This window comes from Scophthalmus maximus, chromosome 15 (genome assembly GCF_022379125.1).
Source record: "Scophthalmus maximus strain ysfricsl-2021 chromosome 15, ASM2237912v1, whole genome shotgun sequence".
In the NCBI taxonomy this organism is placed as follows: domain Eukaryota; kingdom Metazoa; phylum Chordata; class Actinopteri; order Pleuronectiformes; family Scophthalmidae; genus Scophthalmus; species Scophthalmus maximus.
Genome location: NC_061529.1, coordinates 3,000,678 through 3,019,939, shown reverse-complemented (window position 1 = coordinate 3,019,939; position 19,262 = coordinate 3,000,678). Strand labels below are relative to the sequence as shown.

General features: G+C 46.8%; 1 protein-coding gene across 2 annotated transcripts in view; it reads left to right on the top strand.

Moving 5' to 3' along the window:
• The window catches only part of gfra4a (GDNF family receptor alpha 4a), a 199,321-nt gene that overhangs the window by 166,260 nt on the left and 13,799 nt on the right, over window positions 1-19,262 (top strand). For both annotated transcript variants that reach the window (XM_035609678.2, XM_035609677.2), the window contains 4 exons: window positions 11,518-11,799; window positions 12,335-12,415; window positions 16,364-16,703; window positions 18,953-19,062. In XM_035609678.2, coding sequence (XP_035465571.1) covers window positions 11,541-11,799; window positions 12,335-12,415; window positions 16,364-16,703; window positions 18,953-19,062 — 790 coding nt within the window. In that variant the 5' untranslated portion in view covers window positions 11,518-11,540. The remainder of the gene's footprint in view (window positions 1-11,517; window positions 11,800-12,334; window positions 12,416-16,363; window positions 16,704-18,952; window positions 19,063-19,262) is intronic.

Below are 19,262 nucleotides of genomic sequence, written 5' to 3'. Positions count from 1 at the left end.
ATTAAAAAGATGCCTCGGGCTCCAGACTCATGACCGGAGAGCTAAACTGAGAAGTGCCCTCCTCCGAGTGACAAGGGCTCACGGTGACACTGCGATGCCCCCCCGCTCCCCAGGTCACATTGTGCAGGGGAATGCTGACATGAAAGAAAGAAAGAAAAATTCATTTTCAGAGTCACTCTTCCACAACAACATCAAAACCCCAGCACAAACGTATTCCACCGGGCGCAGCCGAGAGATTTCAAAACGATAATTCTGCTCATGCAGAATGATATCGCTGCGAAAGAGTGACGGAGCATAAAGCAGCCGCAGAGAGATAGAGAGAGACAGCGAGCGGATCTGTCAATACGTATTATCATTTCATCCGGATCGCATGTGGAGCGTGACGCTCTCCTAACCGAGAGGAGGGGGACGCCGACGTCCACCGGTGCGTCTCCTAATCCGCTGGCCTCACGTTATGTGACGTCAGCTCACCTCCTTTGGCTCGACGCGGGCCGTCGAGTGTGTGGCCACAGAGCGTTGCCAGGCGCCCACATCAAAGTCCAACGTCTATTTTTATCTTTGGGAATGACGGCATTAATTAGCATTGCATCCACAATCAGTAATTAATGCGGGTTAGATTCTTGGCCGGCGAGGGCATCGGCAGCGGAGAGCAAAAAAAAAACACCCGATAACATAACTGGGTAATGACGCCGCCTTCACGAAAGGCTCGCAGCCATCTGACTGAACAATGAACTCCGGCTGCCATCTTCACGGTTAGTTTTTCACTCTCATGGAAGTGCACTTTGGTTCTTTTCCTTTCTCTCTTTTTCTAATTGACTGCGGACCTGTGCCCACCGGGTCATAACATACATTTGGAGAGCGCTTTGCAAAAGTTATAATTGGGGGGGTCGCTGATGCATTCACAGGCCGGGCTTGCAATCAACATGTCCTCGTCCCGTCGCCTTATCTGACCCGGGCACATTGACGGACGGAGGCAGACAAAGGCTCCACAGAAATGGCAGAACGCTCCACGCAGGCGGTCTCGTGGAAGCACTCGCAATCAGACACATACACACTTTCATTTTCGAGATACAGTACATGCATTTGTACGCGCGCGTTCCCGTGCATTTGACATTTGATTAGGTATTAAAGCTGTTTCACACCAGGCAGGAATATGTGAAACTTTAAAGAAGTTAAAAAGTTTGATGAGGCGAAACAAAAAATCGGACTGAATAATAAAATCCACTGCTACTTTGTCGCGTATGAAATCCAGCCAATGGGATTCAAACACAGCTCACACGCAGCATTGCCCTATAACGAGTAGAGTATAAAGTACAGTAATTGTATTTGTTACTAATTTTGATATTGTTTAATTACTCTGAGGCTTTGTTTCTACATGTCAGCTGCAGGCGGGTTATACGATAGACTGTATACTTATATTTAATGTGTAACTTGCTCACGACCGTCTACTGAATATTCCCTGGTTAAACTTCCTGTCAGCTCCAGATTCAGCACCACGGACAGAGATGGAGCAGAGGGAACATCGAACGGAGGATAACTACTGACCTGTTAGTTACAGATCAATACCCAATAATCAATGCAGTTTTCCTCTGATTGGCCACCTGTCATTCTGACAACATTGGTTTTTTAATTGATGTTCCAATTGATTCATTGATTTCTGGAGGGGGAGTTGTTTAAGGGGCCACGTATCCTTCCTGCAAGTTGGATTTTCAGAAACTACAATGTTAGCAACAGCTAATTATGTTCGTTATTGGTTAATCTGACGATAATTTTTTTAATAAACCAATCATTTAGTCTTTTAATTGTATTTTTTAAATGTAATTCTTTTTTAAATTACAATTTCTCTAAGCCCATGGTCATGACAGTGTTCCTTGGCATTTCTCTCCCTGTGGGATTAAATCTCATTCTTATAAAAGATTTTTTTTTCTCATTCTGTGTTTTGATAACGGCCCACACCATATTATTCATTTTCAAACCCATCAAACCATTCACTGACTTGTTTCTCCCTGTATGGAAGAACCTCAGTTCATTATGGGGCTTTTATTTCCACAACATAGGTAGAGCCGTGGAGATTTTTCAGGTCAAATCACGTTAAACTTGTTTGACAGTTGTTTCTGCAGCTCTGCTCGCTCGGGGATTAACTCAAACAATGACATTTCCTCCGCCTACAGTTACGTGTTCGAACAGGAACGAGAGCGCAAGAGCGTGTTCACGCACAGCGGCTGTAAGTAGACAATCACATGAAGGAGGCTGACGGGAAGACGCAGCACTCTCAGAGTAAAAGAAGACTCGGTAATTCACCGCCAACACTAGTATACTCAGAAACTCGCATGTTGTAAAGTTCCAGCGTGTTGGAGAAAGACTGAGGCGTGTTCGTTCACTTCACGACACCGTGGCTTCAAGTGAGGAACTGGAGACGTTACCTGAGCGTCATATCAATATTCAATACCCACATGACGTTTGCTGCAAATGGAAAGTGTACTTGTAAAGAAAAAGAAGAGGGGTGTAGTGATTTTGGCATGTGTATTTAGAACCAGAGAGAAATATGGAGCTTTGAATCCCTGCATTTTTTATGAAGACGCTCCAATCTGACTTTATAGCACTTGGTCTGTGGAAGACAAGTGAGAAAAGAACAACGCAACAGAATGAAAAAATATCATTATTGGCGCAAAAAACAAATCTGACAGAAAACAACAGTACACCCACGGTAAACTGTGCCAAATGCCAGTAGGATCAGTTCTTACAGAAGGGAAGCGCGGCGAAGTGGAAGCTCCGAATATAAAAACAACAGCAGCGGGTTGTACATTAATACCTCTGCTTATGGATAACCATCCATATTTTGTATGTAGTTTTTTTAAGACCGCTGAACCAAATCCACAGAACAAAGGAATCGGTGTTTTCTTTGCCAGACTAACGTCGGGGCAATGTTGTCCCAAATGATCTTCTGTAAAAACTATTGGTACTATTGATATTGGGGATAATATTGTTAGAAATAGCAGTTTGGAGATGCTCATAGTAAAAGGCCGAGAACTGGGTGGTGAGCAGCCTCAGTGATGGAGAGAGGACGCGGAGGTTACGGAGGATGACTTTCACGGCGCACCTCCGATTTTCTGGAAATTTACTCAGCGATCTGAGAGGAGGCAGGACACTCCGGATTATTTCCACATGAGCACGAAGCAGCGACCTTGGACACGGGGTTTAGTCTGAAAGCTGCGTGTCAGGACTGGAGATCACCTGTTTGTCAGTTCGCTCTCCTCAAGCCTCCCGCTGTAACTGGCAGGCCGAGCACGCTTGAGGCTGCGTTTGGCTCTTCCACGGTCAATAGGTGGATTATTGGAACAATAGCCATGGAGGTGTGAAAATCATCCATTTCTGGGAGTTCTGTACCAGGTCACGGGATATCACACTAATCCACCATTCTCCCAAAAGTCTAAACAACGTCCTGGAGTTTTGACACAAAAGTTTCGTAGGAATCCGTCTTGTTAATCCTCCATGTGGAACTTTGGCCTACTTCGGTCAAGATGGCGGTGTTTTGTTTTTTGTTTTTTTTTCTGGCACCAGGATGTGGCCGTCCTGATGTTAATGACCTGGACACCAAGGCACAGCCGGGGCCTGGGTAAAGACCCAGTCTGATGGCATCTGTGTCGTTTGCAGCAGGTGTCGTCTTTTGGTTTCAGCACACGATGGAGAATTCAGAATTTGAAATGTGAAAAGTTCTTAGTTTTCTTCTCTCAGCCTTGACGTATGATCATGCAGGTGGGATTCTGTTTCCTGGCGGGACGCTGCTCTATCGCGTTGAGCGAAGCCGGTGGAGGCGATTCAGGCACTCGGAGAAGCAGCAGTGTTCCACACCCCCCCCCCCCCCCCCCCCCCCCCGAGCCGGACAGATGTGTTCACTCTGTCTGCACTATTCTTCAGCTCTTGTTCCGAGCGCGGAAAAAAAAAGAAGGGGCATATTATCACTCAAACGAGTGAAAGAATAAATGCCAGCACAGTATTTACTCCAGCCCCAGCAGTGTTTTCTATCATTCACATTTGAGCTGGCACTGTTATCCACGGGCTCGCCGGGGGAATAAGCGTTTCGGTTCCAACATCCCCGACATTACAGGCAATCACCAGCGAAGGCTGACAAGTGTCAGATCCACTGTGCTCAGACGGCAGCGAGGATTCTTAAAGGTCAGAGCGGCGGCGCCCCCGACGACAGATGAGACAAACAGCCTCGTTTCCCCAGGTTGTTCCCTCGCCGAGAAACGTTGGGCACAATTACATCTGAGCTGACATTGGGCTCTTTTATCAAGTCGGCGAATTAACTGGCACAAAAAAAATATGTCAAAGAAAAGAGATCAACAAAAACACCCAGTGTCTCTTCGCGGCAGCGCGTGTCACTCGCAGACGGATGACGAACTGATCACGCCTCCTTTTTCGCGTGTCCCGCTCCGTCGCCACGGCGACCGGCGAGAGATTTTGGACGCGCGTTGCGAGCGGGCGCGTCAAGACAACTCGAGGGGAAGGGTAACGACCGGAGAGCCGGGGATAACGGGACGTCATGTCGACAGCGTGTTGTTCTGCGCTCGGGATCATTGTCGTCTTGTGCGACAGCCTCCCCCCGGCCTCTTGGCACCGTGCAGCCGGGGGGCAGCTGGCGGGCTGGACGTGCTTCAGTGTGTCGCCAGCTCCGTCCTCTAATGGGCTCTGGGACCAGGCTCTGGGAGAGACAAGTGGAGCAGGGCCAGGTGCACCTCGGGGATCTTGGCTCTGATTTATCTGTTCCTCCGTCGCTACATTTTCATGTACTGCAAATAACTTTTGCGACCAGCAACGGAACGGAACATTTCACGCGAGACATCACACAGAAACACGTCAATCAGTCCTCAGATTTCCGTCTTTGTACCAAACCTCCAGCTACTGTATGTATCCCGCCTTGTCATCTCGTCGGCATTTGTAGACACTCGATGTATAATGAGGCTCGGTCCTGATTTGAAAAGAAGATCCTGAAGGAATCGGGAACAAACAAGTGGTTGTGGGAAGTTTTTTCTCTCTGATGTCGTGAGCTGGCCGTCGTGCTCCTGACGCGGTACAGACCCGGGATCATGTTATCCACCGCAAGTCTCGCAGTTCTGTGGGCGAAGGCTTCGTTCAGTGGCGGAGCAGCGTCTGGGGACTGAGCTGTCATTCGAGCGAGGATCCAGCTGCACAGAAAGAAGTGGCCCACACTGGGCGGCCTCGCATCGCAACTCTTTGAATGGCTGCGCAGAAAAAGAGGCGTCTCGTTTTGTTGCTGTTGCTGTTGTTGTTGCTGATCCCCAAAGAACCCGGTCTGCTCCAATGGGGACTTCACTACTGGACCAAAAAGTCAAGTTACAATAGAATAAATCTACAACTGAAAATGAACTCGTGACCGGACGAATGAGTAGAAGTTGGCATGAGAACAGGAACCTTGTACATTCAATGACAAGACATGTGTTGCAGCTGATATATATATATATGTGTGTATATATAAATGTATGTATATATATATAGATATGTATATATAAATATATGTGTATATATATAAATATATGTGTATATATGTGTGTATGTGTGTGTATATATATATAAATGTGCAGGTAATGATTTTCTCCACTTTGGAGCAAAAGGGAGAAATCAAAACATTTCCTTCACAGAGCGACATTTTGTTTTGGGACCTCGCCACTTGACATCAATGTGCGGTCAAAGGGAAACGTCGCTGAGGTGCTCGTGCACTTTCATTCATATAAAAGTAGCAGTGGCAAGAAAGCGTTCGTCAGTCAAAGTGTCACCGTGAGACCGAGGCAGTCGTCAGTATGAAGTACTAATGCGTCGAAAGTAAAGTACAGTGTTGTGCAGGTCAGTTTTGCTGACTCGTGTCTCACATCTTGGGGAATGTTCGTGTTTTCAAATCAGCGGGGGGAAAAGGAAGCAACAAAAACTGACAGGAAATATGATCAAGGATGAATGGAAGACGGGAAGAAGAAAGGAAAAGAAGCAAAGAAAGGGAGAAAATTGGATTTTGACTTGTTCCCCATCAGGAGGAAGTGGAAATGTTCAAACTTCCAGTGTATTAAATCAAAAGTTCAAAAAGGTCAAGTAAAGTCTCAATAGTTTTATTGCAGGGAAAGCCAATTTTTTTTCCAGCTTGATGTAATTATACTTTCATGCAGTACCTGTAATTTATATTCACATAAAAAAATCATCATTAATATAATAATAATATCCCATCTGGACTTTTTAGAGACATTGATTGAAGTTCTGAGACTTTTATGTCTTTTTTTCCACCCTAACTTTATTTCATTCCCCTATCGTGTCATTCACAGCATTTCAATCAATTTTCTGATTATCTGGCTCAACATAAATGTGTCGGCAAAAGTCCGAAGAGTGAAGTTATTTTCTCTCCGGATAAATGGGTTTTTAAAATGTTCCCAAAATTGTTCTTCAGCGATCGCTCGGGCCTCAGAGATGAACTTGCCCAGCCGCACTTTCGACTCTCAGGAGAGAAAATGTCCAAATTGCAGTTGAACTGAATGTTTTGTTTTTTTCTGGAAGAGCGGCAGAATGATATTGACTTTCTTCAGGACGGATTAGCCACCGAGGAATCTGGGCAAGAAAATTTGCATTCGGCATCACGACCAGAGTGGTCTCTTGGTTCTCCTTCAAATTTCATCATGTTTTGCCGAATCAATGATACAGAGCGAAAGGACCAATCGCTGCACATTTGGAAAAGCAATTATTGTCCAAAGGACTCCAGCTGAAAACCAAATTTTATGGTAATGTGTCTAAATAGTTGCTTCACTACTCTGAGAATGTGAAAATGAGGATTAACATGAATGTGTTTGTTCTTTGTGTGTGTGTGTGTGTGTGTGTGTGTGTGTGTGTGTGTGTGTGTGTGTGTGTGTGTGTGTGTGTGTGTGTGTGTGTGTGTGTGTGTGTGTGTGTGTGTGTGTGTGTGTGTGTGTGTGTGTGTGTGTGTGTGTGTGAGAAGAATTGCTTTTTGTTTTGTCATCATTTGTGGCGGAGGAGGGGGAGGGGCTTTATTAGCAGCTGTGAACGGCGAGACCACAGGGCAGAAGAAACCCCAGCAGACACAGTGAGTCATCTCGCTTTAAAAAAAAGTGTTGGGGGAGGCTCAGTTAGCTAATAAGCAACAACAATGTATACAGACACAAAAGCACAGTCCCCCGGTGGTGCCGTCAAAGATTCACCAGACAATCCGAGGAGCCTGTTATCTCTGATAGGATTCATCAGTCTGCGTATATACAGCGAGTCACTCAGCCGCGCAGCAGCTGATGAAGAGAAAGATGGATTTCGTCGCGAGACGTAGTGAACAAACCATAAACACAAAGAAAGTTACAACAACAACAACAACAAACGGCATCGACTTTAATGGAGAGAGTAGACTTTGCGCATCACTCGTGGACAGTTCAGTCAGTATTCTGAACGCAGAGCTGGAACTTGGATCGAAGAGTCTCCGAGTCGCTGCGCAGACATTTACTCTCCTTCTTTTTGGACTGATGTTATTTTGTTGAATGCTCGATAGAATTGCTGCTGGGCAGTCTCTTTGACATCTAAAGCAAAGTAAGTTCAGTCAGGACCACTACGGTCAAAATGTATTCATTTGAATCAGTTATATTTGGCGGTATGGCTCTGTTCTGGGACCTCGCTGCCCTCCCACCTGCACACGTGGAAAGCCTGAGGTAGGGAGAGCGCACATCCCTACCCTGCCACCAGCCTTCGTGGTATGTGAGGCAGGGAGAGCAGCAGATAAAGACCCAGAACAGGGCAGATGTCAGTGACAACACATGGCGCTGATCAAGTCAGACGCAGTACGAGAAGGAATTGTCTGTGAAATTAAGAACACAGGGAGTTTATAATCCAACAGTGGGATTTAATTAAAGTCTGCACCATGGTTGTCTCTGTAGCAAACAGTTTTAAAGATGAATGAGCCGTAAACTTACAGTACGCAGACGCATCATTCGTTGTCATCGATGTGTGCCTGCTCTCGCCCCGCAGTCGTCGCCATCATTCATCTCACGGACTCTTCGCAGCGTTGAACATCAGTTATCGGGAAGTAAATCTCTAAATTGAGCTTCTGCTTGTGTGTCGTAACAAGCGTGCGGTGCTTTCAGCGGGATTTTAAAAGATAGCTTCGCCATGTCGGCCGATTGCGGCCACCGATACTCGGCTGCCGGAGAGAGACGCCCGAGTTCTAGTTTGGGAGGCGTTGTTGTTAGTCTCAGCCACTGTTGTCAAGGAGTTCTTTCTCAGCCGTTACGACTGTAAATCGACACTTTTATATGCTTGCAGGAATATGATTGCTTTCAATTCTGATCTCGCCACGCCATCAACAAAAATATAATTCTATGCTATTTTGTCGAAAACGCTGCAAATTCGTTTTTCTATTTCCCCCCCCCAGCTCCAAGAGTGAAGCTGGAGCTTCCCAATATCACAGGTTTTTTAAATCCCTGTTCATTGAAAAAAATAATTTTCTTCAGTTTCACAATCTGCTCCGCGTTGCACATCAGGTGCGCTTGTGTGCGAGCGAGGGACGAGAGGAAGAGGAGAGCACAGACGGAAAGGCAGGAAGGAGACGAGCGAGATGAGGGGATGGGAGGACGCGGGCAGACAGGAAATCAGAGAGACGAGAAGACAAACGAGGAAGAGCGAGAGCTCAGCTGGATTATTTACCTCAGTGGGTTAAACCGGGAGGAACATTGGATGGAACGAATCTGAATGACAAGGCGACTGATTTCCCCTAATTGGTTTTGGCTGTCTCTCTTTGAACTGCCAGTTCAAAGCTCTGTTTCCAGGCAAACAGTTATCTCTCGCAATCTGGAGTGCTGCTTAATTTCTCAGACAAATATCCAACCTCTCTGCGCACTGGATCAGTTACCATCTAATGAGATTTGCGCCGCAGCCGCTCACCGAGAGCTCTCCTCCTCCCTGCCGGGAAGCCGAGCGAGGGCCAACCTGGCGCTGGAGTTCCTCCCTGCTCCGCCTTCCGTACCGGGGCGCCCACGCACCGCCCACTTATCTGTTCGCACCGCGCAGCTCCGCAGCAGACGAGGCAAAAAACAAAAGAGTGGAAATGTGGTTAGGTATCGATGTTGCGCGTTGCCAATGCAAATCTGCGGTTTGAGAGTTTTGCTGCGAGCGAGTGGACTTTCTCGACATGAGGCCGATTCCTCCGCTGTTTGCTTGGGTACCAGCGCTTGATCCAAGAAAACACTCGGGCGGAGCTGATTTGCATCGGCAACGGATGACATTGTCTCACCCCTGCCTTTTTTTTTTTTTTGTTCTCCTTCCTTTGCTTTGCATAAAATATATAAAACTGAAGAGTGTACGGTGAAGTAAGTGGCTCGTTGAGGGGGATGTCTTTTGGCACACTCAGTGGCGCCTGTCAGGACCAGCGCAGATGAGCCTCTCACTTGAGTGGCAGATGCTCGCGCTCAACAGCCTCCACAAACGTCCAAGTCCTTCTTTCCTCACTGTTGCTTCTAGACTTTCGTCGACTCCTAGTCTCCCGCAGGGCAGTCGACCCCCTTCTCTCCTCGAGTGCTGCCGGCTCCGGGGTTAAGGATGCAAATTTGATTCGGGCGCGCTGTCGCCCATTGGGTTTCGTCGGATCATCTCTAAATTCACGTCACCCAGGGGAGAGTTACAGTTTGGGTCGAACAGAGGCGTTGGACTCTGACAGTTTCGTCAGAGGAGGAGGAAAGTCAGCGAGCTCCTGCCTTCATTGAGATACGGCTTTCGCTCGTCACCGCTCGATTGAGCGGTGATGGAATCAGATTTGATTAAGATGTAATTACTGGAACAACTCGCCGCACGCCGTGTCTCGCCGAGCACTCAGTGACACAGAAATGCATTTGGACACTGATTTCTGGGAATGTGTCATGCACTGGATAACCAATTATTCTTACTCCTTTAAAATTAAACTCTAGTCTAGTTTAGGAATGCCTTGTAAAATACTAATGGAGCAGTCAATGGTACGGCGCATTTTTACACATGTAAGCCCTTAACACACCCACAAAGCTGGTTCTTTAGCTTGGTCAGCGGCATGCAACGATGGGAACGGCCTAGTCACGTCGCGGTGGCGCACTCCAATGCCGCCTCCGTTAAGGATGCGACCCCTGAATTGGGACACAGCTTTTGTCCCGTTCATCTGGTTGTGCAGAGCAGCGCGATTTTGTCGAGTTATTTTATATATATGAGTCAGAGATGTTGTGCCTGTTGTTGGTCTTTGAATGTGCTGGTGTGTGTTGTTGCACACACACTCACACAAAAAAACACAGAATGTTTCAGGGTGAGTGTGAAAGGTCCTTGACATCAGGGAATGTATTTGTATTCAATGTCTTTAGGGGCATAACGCTTGCATCAGATTAGTGCCACTTGAAACGAGACAACAGTAAACACGTCTGTCCCTCACAAGCGATGCAACCGCTCTCTGGGCTACTGTGTAATAAATATGACACTTTGTTTTGACTGCAGCTGAAACACGTCAGCGTAATTTTGAACATGTCAGGATGTATTGGTGAGATGACCCCCCCCCCCCCTAGTTTCATCAAAATCCAGTCAGCGGTGTCAGATGTATTACATGTGACAACTGTATGAATTCATGAATAATATAACCGCCCCCCTCGGGTTGATGGATGGAATTTAAAAACGCTGGAATGCAGCAGTGAGATGCATCGTTGACCGAGTTTGATCGCTTCTGACAGCGGACGTATAAATGTAATACAATTATTAAATTCAAATCAATTTTGATTATTGCAGCAATGATTCAGTGGATCGTAAAATCTCACATTTTATTCACCGGTTTGTTTTTGATTCATGTTAAAGGAGCGATCCACTGACTTTTACACAGGTTTCACCTAAACTAGGGACTGAATGTCGGTCTCTTGTGACTCTCATACCTTCATGCAGGTGCACTACGTTAGTACTAAAGTATTTAAATAGCTTATTATAAAGTACAACAACTGCCTTTCAGCAGCCTAAGTGGTATTAGTACACGAGGGACAGAATATTAACAGAAGCGGGTTTTTGGCCACGTTATTCTGTTAGATTAAATCAATGCCAATTCTTCATATGAATGCAGCTGTCCTCATGAAAACAAATCAGTGAATCAGAGGCTTTGGATTGATGTAATTTCCCCCTTTAGCATCATTTTGAAAAACCCCAGGTACACCAACAATCGGGCACACATTCAGAACATGCTTTCTGGGTCACCGTTCTGAGCATTTTCCCAAATCAAATTAGCTGTACAAGCTCAAAATTGGCTAATATTCATCACCATCCTCCAAACGGTTATGTTTTCACGTGTTTCACTTTGTCCGTAGTCCAACTGACGGCGCAAAAAAAAGAAAATGTCCTTTTGTCTTTTCTTTTTGGACTGTTCATTTCGTGTTCGCTGAAATTACAAATGTGTTTGTCTTAACAAGTGCGGATACGAGTAATCCACGGAGGAGTCTCGCGACACTCACCTCCGTCTGTCTCATCCTGCAGGAGTCCCGCGTTTGGCCCTCTCCATGGGCGGCAGGGACTGCCTGCGCGCCGGGGACACCTGCTCCAGCGACGACACCTGCAGCCCGCGACTTCGCACCCTCAGGCAGTGCGTGGCCGGGGACGGCAGCGTGAAGCTGGGACCCGGGGCGCGCAACCAGTGCGAGAACGCCATGACCGCTCTGCTGTCCACGCCGCTGCACGGCTGCCAGTGCAAACGGGGCATGAAGAAGGAGAAGAACTGCCTGAGCATCTACTGGAGCCTGCACCAGTCGGTGCTGCATGGTAAGGCTGGCGTTGCCCCTCCGAGGAGGTGGGCGTGAAGGGAGCAGGTACAGTGTGTACAATTACACTGGAATGAGGCGTCCGCCTCCAGGCGGCTCAACAGAAATGAAAAGAGTGATTATTGTGTCATAAATAGTTCCAACTGAGGCTCTGATTCCTTTCCGTTCCGTCCCCGCTCATTGTATTTTAGCCCTTTTGTGCTTTTATCTAATGCTTTTGGCCCTCGTCCTCTTTTTCCACATTTAGCCCTGCTATTTGAGGTACAATTATATTCAACATTTGGCATATAGCATGTACTTTTATATTCAGAACAACTGAGAAGTAGGACAAGAGTAGTCATGTTTTAAAATGGTATTTTAAAAGTACATTCAAAGTCAGTTCTCAAGACCATTCACTTTGGTTCATCAAGTGGTGTGTAGTATTTTGTCTGATATATTTATCATGATATATTGAGTGTTTGTGTCGTGACGCCAAAAAGACCCAAAGAGAAGCTTTGTGTTGGGTTGAACCTAACCCCTCTCCTCTGTGCCGGCAGGACTCAGCCTGGTGGAGAACTACCCGTACGAGCCGGAGGAGAGGGGCTCCGACTACGTTCGCCTGGCCTCCATCGCTGCAGGTGACTGGGGGAAGCCTCCGCCGCTACCCATGTTTCTCTGTTGCTGCCTTTTGCTTAGCCTGCTCTAAAGCGAGATATCTGCACAGGCAAAAGAATATCTGTCTTCCACAAACAAGTCCCAGCCGTGCAGGTGGATGGGAAGCTGGTATCCGACGTTCGGACCCCACTGTGTGTGTGAAAGAGAGCAGATCGAGATGTAATCCTGTTATTTTGGGTGTCGAACATGTGGAAATGCAGGTGGCTTTGCAAAGTGTTTGATGAGAAGCAGCCCGCACTTTGGTTCCGTCTTGCCTCTGCGCCTGTGGGCAAGCCGCAGGGCTGGTATGTGCTGCTGTTAGCCCCCGAGGCACGGATTAATTACCTATTTATTTTAATGCAGCTGGAAGCAGCAAAACCTTGTTGGGGGGGGGGGGGGGGGGGGGGGGGTGAACAAAGGAAAGAAAAAAGTCACGGCAAGAGGTGAGATGGAGAACGAGACAGAAGAAGTGAGAGAAGGAAAATGGAAGACAGACAGAGCTGGTGTGTGTTTACTCAAACAACACCACCCATTTTTATTTTTTTTCCCCCCTTTGGAGGTTTGGAAAGAGAGAGGCTGCACACAAATGAGTTGATTTCTTTTTTCCACTGGAGAGGACAGAGAGTCAAGTGTTTTGTTTTTCTCTAACAGCAACTGTTCTCTGGATGAGTCGAGCTGAGATTGAGAGTCCGTGAAACTTAAATAATGACTTAAATGAAGTGATTAGTACCGAAGGCATTCATGCGTGCCTCACTGTATGATGATAAATGTCTCACACACACACACACACACACACACACACACACACACACACACACCGTGTAAACAAGTGGATAATGGCGGCTCAAAGGGAGGACACTGCTTCATTTACACATTCATACCCAGTGTTTTCCCAACATAAAGCAAACTGACCAGTGTGTAATGACCAAGAGCAGTGACACCCAACTGCGCCAAATTGGTTCATCTTAAATGATAAATTAACAATTTCACTACTGTGTAATAACAGGACAGGGTGTCTATATGATGTGGACCAAAGCGGTGATATCTGCCCGGCACCATTCATAATTCTTTGAAAACCATCGGGCGCGCCGTGACGTTCACCCTCGTCTCCTTCACCCATTCATTTTTCCGTGGGCTCGTGGGGCACAATTGAGTGAGATCACAGATTAGGGGAATGTAAATAAGCTGTCCGGTGGTTGTATATAATAGGAAAACCATTGCACACAAAAAGCATGAGAAAAACTTCTCATCATATGTTTTGTGACCTTGTGCATAAGCTGCTTATTAAAATGACACCACTCGTGTTAGGGCTGCTTTTGATTTACAGCAGCAGCAGACCTGCACTGAGCCGCCTCCTCGTAAATTTCCGCGCAGCGACTCGGCGGGAGGTCAAAGTTGACATCCATGCCGCGCATCTCGACGAGCCCGACTGCCAAAACAACAAAGACGGTGATTAATGGATGTTTTCACGCCCTCATAGCATCTCTCCGTCAAACAGAGTAATCGCCATTTTCCAAGACGTACGCCGCAGCTCGTCATATTTTGAAGAGTATTCAAACAACAGTGAACTTGGCCCTTTGCCAATTAATCAGTTAACTGAAGTTAAGTATTAAGAAAGTGTTAAACATAAAAGGTGTTTTGCACATCGCTGGCTTCCAACGTCAAGGCAAGTCAAGGGACTGTGCATAAAGAGGCTCCGGTTCCAGCATTGATCATCCAATATGAATGGGACCAAAGTCAAAGATTAAAAGGAAAACTCCGTTGGAAGTCGTTCGAGAATCAAATGTTCACCTTGTGTGGGTTTGAAATCGGGCTCTGAAGGGTTTTTATCCGGCTCCACTTCAGTGGGCACAAAGGACAACAGAGGCGAGGTGGTGTCACGGCCAGAAACATTTCATTCTGCTGGGTTGTAGATCTGTGTTTTATTGTGTTTCATACATGGACAGTGCATGTACATGGTATATTAATCCAAGAATTACTGGCAAATAGTTTTTAGTTACAATTGCAATTTAAATCAATTAAGATGAAACTGGCTGCTTTGTTTTACATTATAATGGTGTTTTTAAAAAACTTTAAAAAAAAATTGAATGTACTTATCCTAATTAAAATCATACTTAGTTTGATAAAACATGGATGAATGGACAGATGGACAAACATCTTTTTTAAAATATATATATATGTCATATTGTATGACAGGCAATTTGCATATTTACTGTGTGATTTACTGTCACTGCTTTGATTTATGTTCAGTTCGATCATCAACTAACTGACCAACACCTAAAGCAGATCAAATGACGAGGTGGAAATAAGAGAAGAACATTTGATTCAAATCAAACTTACAAAACTAATTAACACTTGAACATACATCAGCATAATAAGAACTACCGAAAATTGCTGCAACCACATTTTGGGCAAAATGCATTTAATGTGCACTCTGCATTTTTGGTAATGTCCTGCTGCGAAGACGGAGGGGGCAGAGTTTATGACCTTCACTGCCGCCAGTCACCAGGGTATGATGGAGATGTTGTGGCTTCTCTCTCGCTGAGCTGTCGCGTCGTCCGTCTTTACCCTTTAACCTTGTCTTCAGATTTTTCTTGGAGTCAAAACAACAGACTATGTCACTGTCCAAAGACTGCACTGTAGATTTACACGAATATTACATGACCACACCTGCGAACTGGAAAACAAGCTGGAGCACGACTGAGCCGAGCCTCCGGGGGCTCCAGCGAGGAACAGCTCAGCACTGCTGGTTGCACTGGGCAGCATAGAAGTATAAATGTGTGCGAGGCACGAATGTGGCGCAGGATATTCTTGGATAAGAGCGTGCATGCTCAGCAAGTCTCCTCTGGAAAAACACACACTGACAAGGATGTCACATGAAAACGTACATGCAAATTTGGTGTCCCACACGCGCTGCCACTGGATGCAATTTGTCATCCCACCCTACATTTCCATCAGGTCCTCCCTTCCTACCCCCCCCCCCCTCGGCTTAAGTCGGGAATAACCTTTGCTTTGTGATGGGTTGTTAGCTTTCTCTCCAAGGCCATTCATATTTTATGTGACAGCTTGGTGAGAGCCAAACTCACCAAGAGACACAAGTACAGGCAGCTTACTAACTAATGAGCGGCGCTATCTGCCAGAGGAGCTGAGTGTCATCATGGCCATATTGACTGGGAGGCTGCTTGAAGGAAGAAGGAAAAAAAAGCCCACGATGATGGCATAGGAAATAATGTGGACGAAAATGGTTATGAAAGGGCCTTTTCACTGTTTCCACAGTGGGGGGGGGGGGCTCATTACCATTGAAGGCAGAGGGAGAATGGGCACTGAGGGAGGCAGAGATGGACAAAATGTAGGAAGAATGGATGGAGGACAGGAATAGACAGATGGAGTGGAGGTGACGGCAGCGCTGAGAGTAGCAGGCAGGCAGCGAGCGAGGGAGGGAGATGGCAATGGGGGAGTCAGGTGAGTCGGGGATGGACCCAGATGTGGGGATGTTTGAAAGATGGATAGATGGATGGAGGGGAAGGAGCAGTAATTACCAGCCTTGTTTTGCGGTCAGAGAGATGGAGGAGCGGCTTTTTTCAGCGCTGCCACTCTGCATTAACCCAGCAGAATGAAATATTCAGCCATTAGGCCTCGGCTGAAACCCATCCAGTGCCCAGGCTCATGCAACATTTAACCGCCGTTCCTTCCCTACTCATCACAACTGGGTTTATTACATATAATCATCATTTCGGTTTAGCTTGTTCTTCAAAGGACACATTTGTGTTTTCATCTGTGAATGCAACCCTGCATCGGAGTCTGGAGGTAGCGAGTCAATACCGACTCCAATTAGACCCTGAAGTGATTGGTGCATTGCCTGGGATTTGATTTTCTCAAGCCGCGCGGAGAGATGAAATGCTTTCTGTCTCCTCTTCGTGTCTCTCTTTTAGAATCTGAAGTGACGACGGTGAACCGCTGCCTGGATGCTGCCAAGGCGTGTAACATAGATGAGACGTGTCAGAAGCTTCGTACGGAATACGTCTCGTCCTGCATCCAGCCGTCGGCCCGCTCGGGGCCATGTAACCGACCAAGGTGCAACAAGGCGCTGAGGAAGTTCTTCGACCGCGTTCCCCCCGACTACACCCACGAGCTGCTGTTCTGTCCCTGCACCGACACGGCCTGCGCAGAGCGCCGGAGGCAAACCATTGTACCGTCCTGCTCCTACGAAGACAAGGAGAAGCCCAACTGCCTGGCTCAGCTGCGGATCTGCAAGGCGGACTACGTGTGCAGGTAGAAACTAGAAACGTTCTCTTGTAGAATCTCCCTAGTTGGTAACATTCAACATGTTTTGTCCTAACGCAGAATTGGTCTTGACAGTTGGAATTTATAAGTCATGACAGCAAACACTGATTGATTTGGAACGTCCTGATGTGTTCAAGTGCCTCTCTGAAGCGCCGCTGTCCAAGATTTAATGCGGAATTAAATGTTTTTTGACAGTTGAAGGCAGAAGATGGACTCCCACATAAATGGAGAAAAATAATTTTGACAAATCAGGTTCTCATGTTTGACTTGTTAGCAAACACTTCCTTGGGGTCACCGGCACATCTAGCTCCTTGTTTGATCTGTCAACCGCTGAGTAAAAACTATCTTGGTCTCTTTGTCATGTTAGATGATTTAACAGCTTCACTAGCAACTTGTTTGCTTTCACTCTTTGTGCCATTTTACACAGGACGTGTACTCCACGTTACTCACGTAATCTATTTTGCATAATGAGCAGACACGGAGCAAATTACCATTCATTTGAAGTCATGTTTGTGTCCGCCTGATACGTCTCTGAGACTCTCCTTTTGGCTTTAAATGACAAATTGCTTGCTTTTGGCTAATTGATCTTTTTCTCAGCACAAGAAAAATTTCAGCTCAGCTGATAATTCTCTGTTGTAACTTTGACATGCACATTGGCTCCATCGACCAATGACCTGCCCTGACAGCGGCGACCTTTGAGGAGTGTCACAAAACAGAGGAAGCTTTTGTAGCTTCGCTGTCTTGAGCAATCCACTTTTATTTAACTGCTCCACAATAGAGGCATTGTTTGTAGACAGTTATGCGATAGGAGTTAATTGTATATGTGTTGAATATGTCTCTTGAATATCTCTCTGATCTGATGTAGGCTACTGTTATCTTAGAAAGGGGCCTGCAAGTTGAGTATGAGATGAGTTGTCCCTCAGGATAATACATTGCATCTTTGGATAAATACGTCTGGCTGGTTTGTTCATTTAGATTTAATTAGTCGGCTGTGTTTAATTAATTTAGTTGATATGCTCATTAATTGTGTTTAATTAGTTCAATTAAATTCTGTGGTCATTTTGCAGGAGAAGCAGCCAGGCAACAAGCAGCCATGTGAAATAGTCATTACTAGAACAGCTAATATCACTTGGGATTCGCTCATTCCTACAAGTTTGATTAGAAAACATATTAACACACAAGACCTTATCAGCACCAGTGTGTAGTTTGCAGAAGACTGACCCTCTATTCCCAGTTAGGTCCCTGTGTATGTGTATAAGATCTTTTAAATGTACACTGACAGTGAACTAACACGGTATAAAGTTATTAAATTCAGACGATGCTTCTGACGACGTGGTTCTCTCTGTCACTGGAGACTGAAACCGCCGAGTTCTCCGGCCCATCCCGTCAGCCTCCTCTCTCTCTGACAGAAAATGGTCGCCGGCGTTTAATCTAGTTCCTCCTCAAATGTCAGGAAGACAAAGAGCTTCATCTGTCACGGCCATCCATCAGGCATTATTCTCCACCCGCCAGCCCGATGGATGGCGCGGCTCAAGGCCCCCGCGCAGCCCGCCAATCCCGCACCAGTCGGCTGGCATCGAGCGGCAGGACGCAGAGGACGCCTTCACTTTATAACACGGCCTATACGTTTTACACACATCATTACAATGACATGACAAACGAGGGGAGAGCAGCGTGACTTGTGGTGCCCTGAGGGGATCCTGTTGCAAATGCCAGTCGACGGGGGCAGATGATGCGATGTGATGGCAGCGATAGCCTTGCATGATGATGATGATGATGATGAGGCTAGATGTCTAGGCAGGCTGGCAGGAGAGGTGAGGAATAGAAGGCAGAGCGGCTGTGGGAGGAAGTATTTATATGGAAGATCCATATTTGTCTAATCTCTTCGCGGCCCGGCCTGCCAGACAGCACCCACAGTGTGCAGAAAGCTGAGCCAAGGCCTATCTCTGCCCCTCATTGACTCTGTGCAGCCTGGCAGCCGTCCAGGAGACGACGGGCTGGGGAAAGTGGAAGGACAGAGGAAGAGGGATGAATGTCACCAGGGGTGACTGTAGGAGCAGGAGATCTTGACGGGCGGTGACGGATTACGGGTATAGGCAGATGAGAAATGTGGGTTTCAGATCCACGTCCTGTTGTGGGAGAAAAAAAAGCGGCGGCACCGTCCAACCTTCGGTGACACAACGTGCGCAGCAGCCAAGTATGAGTAAATGATGGATGGCGTGTTATTGCTCCCACAGGTCTCGCTGGGCACAGTTCCAGTACGATTGCCAACCCTCCGAGCAGAGCGCCAGCGGCTGCAAGCAGGAGAACTACGGAGCATGTCTACTGGCGTACACCGGCCTGATAGGTAAGAACTAAATCTCGCTGTGCCAGCTCTGGCTCACGCACCTTCTCTGATGGATCGGGAACAAAAAGGCTCCAGAGGGAGGAAGGCGGGGCGCAGACAAGTGCACCGAGCGGGATTCAAAAGAATGAATCAAGGATTGCGATGAGAAGCACAGTGCAATGATCGATGGAGCCCTGATTAATGTGGCCGCGGCGTGCTCT